The sequence below is a fragment of the Chlorocebus sabaeus genome, chromosome 7 (genome assembly GCF_047675955.1).
Source record: "Chlorocebus sabaeus isolate Y175 chromosome 7, mChlSab1.0.hap1, whole genome shotgun sequence".
In the NCBI taxonomy this organism is placed as follows: Eukaryota; Metazoa; Chordata; class Mammalia; order Primates; family Cercopithecidae; genus Chlorocebus; species Chlorocebus sabaeus.
This window is the reverse complement of record NC_132910.1, coordinates 94,564,207-94,577,245: the sequence shown is the minus strand read 5'-3', so window position 1 is coordinate 94,577,245 and position 13,039 is coordinate 94,564,207. Positions and strand designations below refer to the sequence as shown.

The 13,039-nt window shown below is 33.8% G+C and overlaps 1 protein-coding gene across 2 annotated transcripts in view; it reads right to left on the bottom strand.

The window, feature by feature from the left end:
• Positions 1-2,541: 2,541 nt before the first annotated feature.
• Positions 2,542-13,039, bottom strand: part of SMARCA5 (SNF2 related chromatin remodeling ATPase 5) — a 39,356-nt gene continuing 28,858 nt past the window's right edge. For both annotated transcript variants that reach the window (XM_007999884.3, XM_007999885.3), the window contains exons 15-24: positions 12,284-12,432; positions 11,968-12,087; positions 11,096-11,206; positions 10,360-10,473; positions 9,900-10,022; positions 9,027-9,159; positions 8,431-8,549; positions 7,774-7,986; positions 5,858-5,965; positions 2,542-2,837 (exon numbers count right to left, since the gene is read on the bottom strand). In XM_007999884.3, coding sequence (XP_007998075.1) covers positions 2,772-2,837; positions 5,858-5,965; positions 7,774-7,986; positions 8,431-8,549; positions 9,027-9,159; positions 9,900-10,022; positions 10,360-10,473; positions 11,096-11,206; positions 11,968-12,087; positions 12,284-12,432 — 1,256 coding nt within the window. In that variant the 3' untranslated portion in view covers positions 2,542-2,771. The remainder of the gene's footprint in view (positions 2,838-5,857; positions 5,966-7,773; positions 7,987-8,430; positions 8,550-9,026; positions 9,160-9,899; positions 10,023-10,359; positions 10,474-11,095; positions 11,207-11,967; positions 12,088-12,283; positions 12,433-13,039) is intronic.

The window sequence follows — 13,039 nt, the reverse complement described above, 5'->3', positions numbered from 1 at the left end:
TCACACCTGTGATCCCAGCACTTTCGAATGTAGGCTCACACCTGTGATCCCAGCACTTGCGAATGTAGGCTCACACCTGTAATCCCAGCACTTTGGGAGGGAGAGGCAAGAGGGAGGAGTGCCTGAGGTCGGCATTTGAGACGTGACTGGGCAACATAGCAAGGCCCCATCTCTACAAAAACTAAAAAAACTTAGCTGGGCATGGTAGTGCACATCTGTAGTCCTAGCTACTTGGGAAGCTGAGGTGGGAGGATCACTTGGGCCCTGAAGTTTGAGGTTGCAGTGAGCTGTGATCACACCACTGCACTCCAGCCTGGGTGACAGAGCAAGACCCTGTCTCTTAAAAGGTAGTAATAATAATTATACTTTATAATAGCCGCCAGCACTTTGTCAGATGTACAATTAAGCAATCTTTCATGCTTTGTTAAATTTTTTTTAAAAAGACATTTATTCAGTATCATGACTAGACTATTAAAACATTTAGCAATCAACAGCATGGGTACAAAACAAAACAAAAAATTTTGCATTGAAGCTGTGTGTTGGAATGCTTTACACTTTCCACAGAACAGAGACTAATCTATTATATAATTAGTCACAAATACAGCCATCAAGTTCTGTGATCGTGGTAGCTTTGGTGGCAGCCACGGTGGTCGTGGTGGATATGGTGGCAGTGGGGATTGCTATAATACATATGGTAATGATGGAAGCAATTTTTGAGGTGGTGGAAGCTACAATGATTTTGGCAATGGCAACAATCAGTCTTCAAATTTTGGACCCATGAAGGGAGGAAACTTTGGAGGCAGCTCTGGCCCCTATGGTGGTAGAGGCCAATACCTTGCCAAACCACGATACCAAGGTGGCTATGGCAGTTCCAGCAGCAGTAGTAGCTGTGGCACTGACAGAAGATTTTAATCACTGCCAGGAAACAAAGCTTAGCAGGAGAGGAAAGCCAGAGGTGACAGGGAAGCGACAGGTTAAAACAGATTTGTGAACTCGGTCAAACACAGCGGCAGGGCCTTGCTTGTTCACGCTTTTTTCGAGTTAGTTTCCCTTCACACAGTTTCCATTTGAGTCCCTAAGCATTCAGGGCTAGCACTACACTTGATTCATTTTGCATTTCCCCTGTGTATCTCCCTCCCAGTTTCTCTTCTTCTTGAAAACATCACTTTTGTGACCTCCGTTTAAGTCTTCTTCAGCCTTACATTTTTTCAATTTCTTCCAAACTGAGGTCATAACTCGTACAAATTCTTCCTTTCATGAAAAAGGTAACCATTCCTCACACTTAAGAATCTAACACAGTATTTAAAAAGTTAATTTTGAGGGAGCACTAAATTCAAATTATAATTTAACACTACGTTTTGCTTGACATTAACAGCAGCAATTCCACATTTCAAGAAATTAAGCAGTATTAGTAATACTGCAGGTATCAAAATTTTTTTTAAATCTTCAATTACATGTGGGCAGATGAAAACAACTACTAATAGAAATTTAAGGGAAAGATATCCAATTAAGGGAAATGTGTCCTAAAGGAAAAAGTGAATAAAAATTGAGAAAAAAATTAAAGAAATGGAAAGACCACTTTACAGATTATAAAAGTTATATTTATTCACGATGCTACATTTATTGCATTCCCTTAGAAAAATGGAGAACTGTTTATGTACCCAATCTGCACATATAAAATTTTATACAAATTATGTGTAGCACATAAAGGCCTCTGGTACAGCTAAAATCCTGACACTATAATTTGGGTATTCCTGCTTTAGGGTCTCCAGTTTATCAAGTCTGTCCATAGAAAACAGAAACTGGAATTACAGTCAGTCTTGCTAACACTTAGAAATTACTTTAAAATACAATAAAATTTTCATTTACCCTAAAACTCAAAATGGGAGGGGATACATTTTGTTACCAATTTCAGTGTAACAGTATGACAAATTCACACCTCATTTTGGCTGGTTCTTTCAAAATTTAAAAAAAAAAAAAATTCACCTTAGTTCTGACATTATCTAAGTTGTGGCTGCTTCAGAAGGTCATATGACAAAATATTTACCAAATAATTAAAAATAATAATAATAATATTCCTTTTACAAAATGGTACAGTAATACCTTAAGGAACCGGAAAATACTAAATGTCTTTGGCTATACAACTAAAAGGCCATTCTTTCAAAAGAATAGGGCATATTCATTTCAGAATCAACTAAAAAAACAGAAAGCATAACAGAAATATGCATAGAATTTAAGTATACTTTGTCTTGCCTTCTTTTCCCATTCTACCCACATAAGCAAGGAGAATGCAATTTATATAATCTTTCCAGATGAGACTCAACAGCACTACAAAGAAAATACCCAAATTTCTGCAAAGGCAAAGTGAATTAAAATAATTATACAACTAAATGAAGACTGAAAGGGACAAATGTTATTTGCAATTTTCTTTTTAACTTGTTTTTAAACCTTACAAGTGTAGAAATTATAGCTAATAAACAAAAAGTCACAATCTTCACAAATAGAACTACAACAGAAAAATAAATCAAATGAAACACTTAGTAATAAATGAAGCCTATTTTATTACTTCAAGTGTTAATGATAAAAAAATTTCAGCACAGCTGTTGCATTTAAAAAAGTGAAACTACATACTATGTTTCTAGCTCAGTAAACAGATGAACCTGATGTCTTTAAATGACATAACAATTGAGCATTGTACAGTACATCTTATGAAGACCCGTAAATTAAAGAACTACTGGTTTAAAGTTAGTGATTATGAAACAAAAACATATTCATAGTTTCAGCTTCTTTTTTCTTCCTCGACCGTCAGGTGCTCCATCCATTTTACGTTTCTGTGTCTACAAACAGACAAAAGGATTACTTTTCACAAGACTCACATAAACATGAAATATAGTTGCAGACACATTATAACACTTTAGTAATAACAACTACTACAAAGTAATAGGTATATGAGATTTTTCTCCCAGGCTATATAAATCTTTCAAAGCAAACTATAAAGCCTCGAAATAATCTTACCTACTTATTTTACTTACAGAATAAAAAAGTTTAATGTTAATAATGACATTATAAAAATAATGCACAATTAACAGTAGTAAATCAGCATCAAATAAATGCACACTTCCCAAAAGAGTAATAAGAAACACCTCAGTTTTTAAAAGGCAGTTACATAAATATGAAATATTATCCAGATATTCATTTACTCATGACTTTATAAAGTAACCATTTTTTATTAAATTAACTATTATTAAATAACATTTTTTCCCTTAAAGTATTTGCCTTCACGTTGCTAAAACATCACTGAAACAATCAATCAAAGCTTAGAGACTAACAGTAAAAGTCATAATACCACTGCTTTTCCAATGTTTCCTATTGTAAAATTATAACTTGTATTCCCAATGAGATGTGTACACACTTGGCATTTACGAGACATACATTCCCAGATTTTCATGAAGCCCCATATTAAGGACTACCATATCATCAAGATGTGATTTTTTCCCACACAACCCAGTCAAGTTAAATTTGTACTTTTTAAGTATTTCAAGGAAGTCCTGGTTACAGCAATCAGACGAGAGAAAGAAATAAAGGACATCTAAATTGGAAACAAAGAAGTCAAATTGCCCTATTTGTAAATGACATAATCTTACATTTGGAAAAACCTAAACACTCCATCAAAAAACTATTAGAACTCATAAACAAATTCAGTGACACTGCAGGATACAAAATCAACATACAACAAACAGTAGCATTTCTATGCCAACAGTGAAAAATGTGAAAAATAAAAAGTAGTAACTACATATGAAATAAAATACCCAGGAATTAATCAAAGAAGCGAAAGATCTCTACGATAAACTACAAAACACTGATGCAAGAAATTGAAGACACAAAAAAATAGATATTCCATGTTCATGGATTAGAAAATTCAGTACTGTTAAAATGTCCATACCACCCAAAGCAATCCACAGATTCAATGCAATCCTTATCAAAATACCAATGGCATTCTTCACTGAAATAGAAAAAAAAAAAAAAAAACCACTAAAATTTATATGGAACCACAAAACACTCAGAAATAGCCAAACCCACCCCAAGCAAAAGGAATACAACTGGAAGAATCACATTACCTGACTTAACTTATAGTACAGAGCTATAGTAACCAAAACAGCATGGTGCTGGTATAGAAACAGATACACAGATCAGTGCAACAGTGGAAAAGAACAGAGAATCCAGAGATAAGTCCATATATCTACAGGGAACTCATTTTTGACAAAGGTACCAAGAATATACACTGGAGAAAGGACAGTCTCTTCAATAAATGGTAATGGGAAAACTGGATACCCACAAACAGAAGAATGAAACTTGACCCCATCCCTAATCATATACGAAAATCAAAACAAAATGTATTAAAGAGTTAACTCCAAGGCCCAAACTATGAAACTACAAGAAAACACTGGGAAAACTCTCCAGAACACTGGACTGGGCAAAGATTTCTTGAATAATACCCCACAGGCAACCAAAGCAAAAATGGACAAATGGGATCACATTAAGTTAAAAAGCTTCTGCACAGCAAAGGAAACAATCAACAAAGTGAAGAGACATCCCACAGAATGGGAGAAAATATCTGCAAACTACCCATTTGTCAAAGGATTAATAACCAGAATATTTAAGAGCTCAAACAACTCTACTGAAAAAAATCCTAACAGTCCAATTTAAAAATAGGCAAAAGATCTGAACATATGTTTATCAAAGGAAGACATACAAATAGCAAACAAGCATATTAAAAGCTATTCAATATCACTGATCATCAGAGAAATGCAAATCAAAACTACAATAAGGTAACATCTCACCCCAGTTAAAATGGCTTTTATCCAAAAGTCAGGCAAAAACAAATGCTGACAAGAATGTGAAGAAAAGGGAACCCTCATATACTGTTGGTGGGAATGCAAATCACTGTGAAAACAATTTGGAGGTTCCTCAAAAAACTACAAATATAGTTACCCTACAATACACTAATCCCACTCCTAGGTATACACCCCCCAAAAAATCAGTGTATCAAAGAGATATCTGCACTCTCGTGTTTACTGCAGCACTATTCACAGTAGCCATGATTTGGAAACAACCTAAGTGTCCATCAACAGACAAATGGATAAAGAAAACATGGTATGTATACACAACAGAATACTATTCAACCATAAGCAATGAGACCCTATGATTTGCAACAACATGGATGGAACCGGAGTTTATTATGTTAAGTGAAATAAGCAAGGCACAGAAAGACAAACTTGGCATATTCTCACTTATCTGTGGGAGCTAAAAATTATAATAATTTAAACTCATGGAGATAGAGAGTACAAGGATGGATATCAGAGGCTGAGAAAGGTAGTGGGGTGGGGGAAAGTGGGGCTGGCTAATGGATATAAACAAATACAAAGAATGACTTAAGACCTAGTATTTGATAGCACAACAGAGTGACTACAGCAATAAATAATTTAATTATATATTTTAAAATAACTAAGAGTTAAGTTGTAACAGAGGATAAATACTGGAGATGATAATACCTCATTTACCCCGATGTCCTTATTACTTATTGCATGCCTGTATCAAAATATCTCACGTAACCTATAAATACATATACCTACTTATAACAACTAAAAATAAAAAATTTATACCACTACCTAAATTTGAAAGGGGAAGAATCTCAAATTATGACTTTGGGTTCCCCCTTAAGGGGAAAAAAAAAATTAAAGGCAATGGATGGGGTGCACAACAGGGACTAACACATCAATGACAGCCAAGCAGTGTTAAATACTTAGAAAGGAGAAATTTATATTATCCACATATTTACATATTCATGAATACTTACTGAAGGCTTTGGTCCTCGTTTCTTTTTCTCTGCCTTCTCCTTTTCTTCTAGTTCCATGTTTTCTCTTTCAATCAAAGTAATTAAGGTATTACATCTCCTCTGGAGCTCCTAAATTATAAACAAACACAGTACATGTACTTTCCATCTACAAGTTTCATGATTTCAATTTTAAAACAAAGTATGTTTTAATAGGATAGTATAAAACCACCCTAATTTTTAAAAAAACGGTTTTCATACACAATTCATGCTATGAAGATTAAAAGCAAGATATTTGTAAATAATGTTTTTACTCCATTCTTTAAAGCCAAACTACTGTGTATTCTTCAAAAATTCTTCCTTCACTTAGGAATTAAAGCAATAAAAATGAACATCTCATAACATATGCAATACTGCTACTTAGTGTTTATGTCTGATAAGTACTGTGCTACTTATGTCCAAAACTTAAATAGATTAATAGTGTACGTATGTGAGGGTCAAAAACAAGAACTTTAACAGGTGTGTATAATCTTTCCCTTCAAAGTATCACTAGAATTATGGTGGTCAATCAATCACATGGCACCTTTCCCAATTTTGGAAAACCAGCCATGGAAGTCTACGATGAGTTCTACCTCATCCCTCTCTGGCAAACTGGACATACAGTCTCCAGAAAAGATTTAAAGTATAACGTAGAAGTAGCAGATAACCCTGAAAGAAAGAGAAGTCCATTTGCATGGCTGCTGGTTAGCAGCTCCCTTTCTTATAGGGCAAAATTTTTTTTTTCTTATAGTAAGTGATACTACTACACACACAACTACAGTAAAATAATTTTAAAATACTACTCTATAGAATACACCACACAAGGCTTAGAAATAGTACATAGAGATAGAAAAGTACATTATCATTTTTTGTGCATCTTAACATGTAACATGTTAGGAAGTAACAGAGTTTTAAATTATGGTACTGTACTAGGTAAATTAACATGGCACTGTCTTGTTACAATCACTATAAAATTATTCTTTATTAACTCTATAAACTGTTCCCACTTAAGAAATAAGCTTTCAGCAACTGGATCTTTTCTCTAATTATATATTTACACAGTGTTTTATCTTCAAAGTAGCTTCATGTATTTAAGTTTAGTACATTTCCCAAACCTGGGTATCACAAAATAGTGATGTCTAGTGAAATAAAAATTTCAGTGGTCAAACATGAAAATACTGCTTACTATCCACTGTCTTACAAAGTGACATTTTACTTTAAACATACAGAGAAATCTTACTATAAACAAAAAGATGTTTAAACTTTGCTTATCCCAGAATATCCCAAACTTAAGACTACAGAACTTATTAGCATTATCCTCATCTGGCAGAAAACAAGTTGAAGCTTAAAGTTCAATGGTGGTGAAATAAGGAAGAAAAGGAGCAATCCATCAAAGCTAAACTTTTCTGCATTCAAATTTTAGGTTATTAGAAATGGGGCTATTTGGTCAGAAATGGTTAGCCAGACATTGGGAATAAAAACAAAACCTAGCATTAAATCAGTACAAAAATAGTGTTTACTACAATAAGCCATCTTAAAATAATCCAGACTCAGCATTCTGGTATGCAGATGCCTGAATGCAAGGACCATTTTTCTTAATAGAAATATGTTCATTTGAAAAACCAAAAAGTCATAACACTCAGAAGTTGAAACTGATACTTCCTCCCACTTAAAGAACTTGAAAAGCTAGTCTTACCATATAGTGATGTTTAAAGATGTAAGACATTAAAGGATGGGATCAATAAACTTGTAAGTTATCCCTGCTATTAGGTTTTATGATACTAACAATATTGTACCAAAAGTCTACTTCATAGATTTTTTTAAGGTCACCTTAAAGAATACCAAAGATGACACTTACTCTGAACTTGGCTACAGTACACAAAAAAGCCCTGAGCACTCACCATTGCAGTTCTGGACTTAAGAAACCAGTCAAATCTGAACTGAGGAGAGTTGCGAATACACTGTCGTAATTCATCATAAACATTTTCTTTGTCAAATCCAAGTTTGTGAAGCATACAAATCAGAAAACGATCTTCTTCTTCAGTATAGTTTTTTCCTTTGTTAGTACCATATGATATTCTCAGCTGATGAAAAGGTGCTTTGTACCGCCCAATCTATGAAAGTCAGATTTTGTATTATATAAAATACAAACGCTATATAACCTGTATTTCAAACGCAGCTTTAGTATAATTAGCTGAAATGTTGCATTTCAAATCAGAATTTTTTATCCAGAGCACCTCAATTGCTTTATATAATAGTCTTTATTATTATTATAAAGAGAAATACAGACTAAGACTTTCTGATTCTACTTAGTAAAAAGCTAATCTTAGTGCCTCTGACTCAGATCTATTAGTCTAGCATATAGGTAAATTCTGTTGACAACACCATATCTGAATGCTACTCAAAGAAATTTTAAATTGTGAACCCTTACTTCTTTTCCTTTTATAAAAAGTCACTCTCTAAGTGACTGTATCACTGACTACAACACACTATATAAAAATAACTCTCAGCTAGGAGTTATTTTATTAACTACCCTAACTTATTAACAAACAAATTACCTTTGTGTCAAGTGCTTTCTTGATGCTTATCCTTCTTTGAATTCTCGCCTCTCCCCTTTCAATCTGAGCCATAATCTTCTCTATGTCCTGGAGCTCATTGCACCTTTCCCAGAACACAGCTGTAAAAATTGGACAAAGTAAACAAATCATTTATATTTTTATTTCTTTAGTGTAAACAAAAATGGGATCAACTAGATTATTTATCTTCTAATTCTTAAATTTCTGCTATTCTAAGCAGACTCACCACAGCATACCCTCACATATTAACCTGATAATACAACTGACTTCAGGAAACACAGCACATAATACTTGAAGTTATGGAGAGAAATTAAGATAAAAATGCAAGGGCAATTATCCAGTGACTTATTCTGATTTTCTCTGCTGTAGCCAGAGTTAGCTAGGGTTAAAAATTTTTTAAAAAGGAAACCATTACGCTATTTTTGGGAAGGGGACATTTTCTAATTTGTAAAAAATAACGAAGAAGGTACTAATTATGTTGTGACAAAATTAGTTAATCACAACATAATTCAGAGTAAGAAAACAAGAACCTTCCAACAGCTCTTACTAAACTCCAACAGCCTGGTTAAAAGAATTACCTGAATATTCAATGACTTCTTCTGGAGTTTTGCCTTCTACTTCTCTTGCTATATTTTCAATATCATCACGACCCCACTTCTCATTAGCCTTGATAAACTGATTAAAATCTCTCTTATTCCAATTGGTAAATCCCTTCACAGGAACAGAAACAAAATATTTAATCACAGCACATTAAACTGAAAAACATGCTATGAAAACTTTAGCAATCCTTCTAAATATTACAAAAACAAATTTTCAATTGCTGCTAGTTTATTTATTAAGTTCTTTTAGAGTGGTAACTTTTCGTGTACGTAAATGTACACTTTTGACAACACATTATACATTGCTCAAATACCCAAGCAATTAAATATGAGTGGGAGAGAGTAAGGAACACTGTATGAAAAGGTGACAGTTTCACTGAGCTTTGAAGGATTATTAGCAGTTGGCCAGAAAGAGTGAAAAACATAAAGGGCAAAAATATGAGCAAGTAGAAAAATGGAAGGAAAATAAAGCTTTAAAGGTAAGTCAAAGGCCAGATTCTGAAAGACCTTGATGAACACCAAAGGATGTTTAAAAAATACCAAGCCAAGATTTATAATTGAAAATGGTGACTGCGTAGCAATGTGGAAAATTCATAGGAAAGATGGGAACATTCAAAGTAAGGTGATAAAAAGGATACCCACTCTACCGAGGCCAAAGTAATAAAATCCATAGTCTTCTCAACTACCTCAACTAGTGACAATCAAATGGAGCATTTATCCACATGCCCATAATTGTCTCCAATTATTCCATCTTTAAAAGCACAAACTTATTTATTTGTATGCCCCAACATAACCTAACACAGTACTTTACAACAAACTGTTACTAAAGTTTGTACTGATTAAAGGCTATACCTGTGTTAGAAGCTTCTCTTTTTCCTCTAGCTCTTCATCATTAAGGGATTCAGCTTCATCAATTTTAAGCTGTTCTTCTTTTTGCGCCTGTGCTGCATTAGGCAGCTCAGGATTTCGAGGTACCTAAAAGATATTTTCCTATGCCATTAAATCAGTAAATTTTAAAGAGCATGTGATAAACCAACTAACTGACATTTCACAAGTTTCGATTCAACCAGGAGAGAAAATACACTGACACATTGCATTTATGACATTAAAAACAAACTAGATTAGTCATGAAGTCTTATTTTTTCTTTTTAAAGAATAACAGACCCAAGTTTACATATTTCACATATACAACTAGGCTAGGCTAAGGCAATTATTTTTCCCACTAGGTCCAAATTAAATATTTATAACTAATGTTTATACCTTCCGTAGTTTCTGGATAGGAATGAATAGAAAGGTGGATAATTTCAATTACCTTGTACCCAATAGTTTTTCTGTAAAACAGAATTTCTTTTTCCAGTAACTCAAATAAACGTGGAGGAAAGAACTGGAAATCCTGAACGTTGGGTTGTTTTGGAGGTCGAGGAGCCTAAAGAAAAATAAAAATAAATGTTATTCATAAAAAAGAAATTTTGTTTTAAATGTATTCTTAGTCCTCACTTCAGAAACCATGACAGCCAATTCGGCAAGTAACTGAATGCATCTTTCAATAAAACTGAATTGATATCTTAATTTTAAATGCACAGATTCAAAATTAACTTTTTAAAAATGTTAACTAAAAACAGAAGGGAGTACACTCCAAAGAAATACAGAATGTAGGCCAGAGGTGGTGGCTCACGCCTGTAATCCCAACACTTTGGGAGGCCAAAGCAGGCGGATCACGAGGTCAAAAGATCAAGACCATCCTGGCCAACATGGTGAAACCCCATAGCTACTAAAATTACAAAAATTAGCCAGGGGTGGTGGTGGGCGCCTGTAGTCCCAGCTACTCGAGAGGCTGAGGCAGGAGAATTGCTTGAACCCGGGAGGTGGAGGTTGCAGTGAGTTGAGATTGCGCCACTGCACTCCTGGTAACAGAGCAAGACTCTGCCTCAAAAAAAAAAAAAAAAAAGAAACACAAAATGTAATTATCAATCTTTCTGCAAGAATATAAGAAAAAAATTACATTTTCAAAAATTTTAGATATTTTTATGCTGTGTCAGTCAACTCACCTTGGGTGCTTTAGGTTCACTAACACGAAGAGCTTCCCTGAAATATGCATCAACGGCATAGTTGGCTTTTCTTTCTCGTTTAGGTGGTTCAATCCATTCTGTGAATGCAATCTAGAACATGGGAAACAACTCAGATCACAGACTTTTATTCCACAGTAACAAATCATCATCAAGAAGGATGTTTGTAAATGGAAAGATATTCACAAAATCCTAGACTATAAGCTATGAGGGTGGGGAATATGATACTTTGCTCAATATTATGTATATAATTAACACATGAGACAGTGTCCAGTTAACAGTGTAAGCATTCAGTATTTCCTGCTTAAAGGAACAACTGTTAAATGAAGGAGAAATGCTACTGAATGTTTAGTATAAATCTAAACTAGGAGAAAAGTGTAGACACAAATTAGCCTAGAAAAAATTCTGAAGATATAGACCTAAATGTTAACACGAAAAACATTGGGTAGAATTATTTTTTTCTTGTACTCTATGGGTATTTTTCAATTTATCTCTATATTACCAAGTATTACTTATGAAGTTAAGAAAATTTTCCGTTTATTACCAGCCACTTCTGCTGTTTAAAATAAAATGAATCAGGTTACCATCCCACATTACTATTCATCTCATACAAGAATATATTTCACTGTAAACATATACCACAAACTTCATTACAAAAACTTTAAAAATATTTCAGAGCTTCCCAACTGAAAAACTGGCATTAAATTTTACATAATGATGAAAATATTCAGATGTGAATAAACAAAAATGACTGCTGTTTTAAGCAAAATTACAAGACATTACAGTAACACTTAAAATTCCAGGTTTCCAGTAAAATAAAGCTTTCATGTAACCCAAACCTATTTCTAAATTACCTTTTGTTTTTCCCTATAGTCTTCTCCTTCGAAGTTATAAACACTCGACTCTGTATCCATTGTAAAGTTTCTAAGTGAGCTTTCGCCCATCTTGGAGAGCTTTTCATTCATCTCTGCAGTCTAGAGAACAAAACAATCAACTTCTTAGATTCACAACAAAGAAAGCATGAAACCTGCTGTCAAAATAAATTAACTTCAGGTACACAAAAGCTTTTTTGTTAGGGAAATAAAATTATTTATCATCAATGTAACAAATATTTCCTGTTTCTGGTCTAAAACATTCTATATTAAAAGCATTATTTAATCTACATCTCACCTTCTTTGCACCTCTTTCCAAAATACCATCAATATCTTCATCAGTGATCTCACTTTCCTTTGAAGCAAACACATGTGTTGCCCCATGTCTAATCATTTGAAGCATTTCATCTTTCCCAATTTTGTTCAGATTCTGATCCACAAGCCTCCCTGAAAAAAGATTGTGTTGTATAATGTTAACTGAACAGACTTTATTTTACTGGAAACTTGAAATTTTAAATGTAAGGTATAATGCCTTATAATTCTGTCTCAAATGTCAATCATTTCTGTTTACTGTTTATTCACATCTGATAATTTTCATTTTTGCACTAAATTTAATGCCAAATTTTCAGCTGGTAAGCTACAAACATTCCTGAAGCTGATGTATTATATAATGAACCCTACTGTATACTGTGTCAATGAAATACAATCTTTTGTGAAAGCTGCATATGACAAAGTTTTCAAAAACCTACAAGTTTCAACAGATGGAAGCATTATATACACAAGTTTCTGATGAGCAGAAAGGTGTTATTACTAATACTCCCCAAATCAGCTTTTTCTCCTTAGAAAAGTAAAGTGAAAAATCCTTCCCACAGGCCAAACTTTACACAGAACTGAAATATGTAACATCAGTTTCTTTTTAAAGAAAACTTCCAGAAGAACTGGAACTCCTAAAAACTTATTTTATTCGTTTATTTCTTTGAGATGCAGTCTTGCTCTGTTGCTTAGGCTGGAGTGCAATGACAGGACCATAGTCACTGCAGCCTTCAACTCGCTG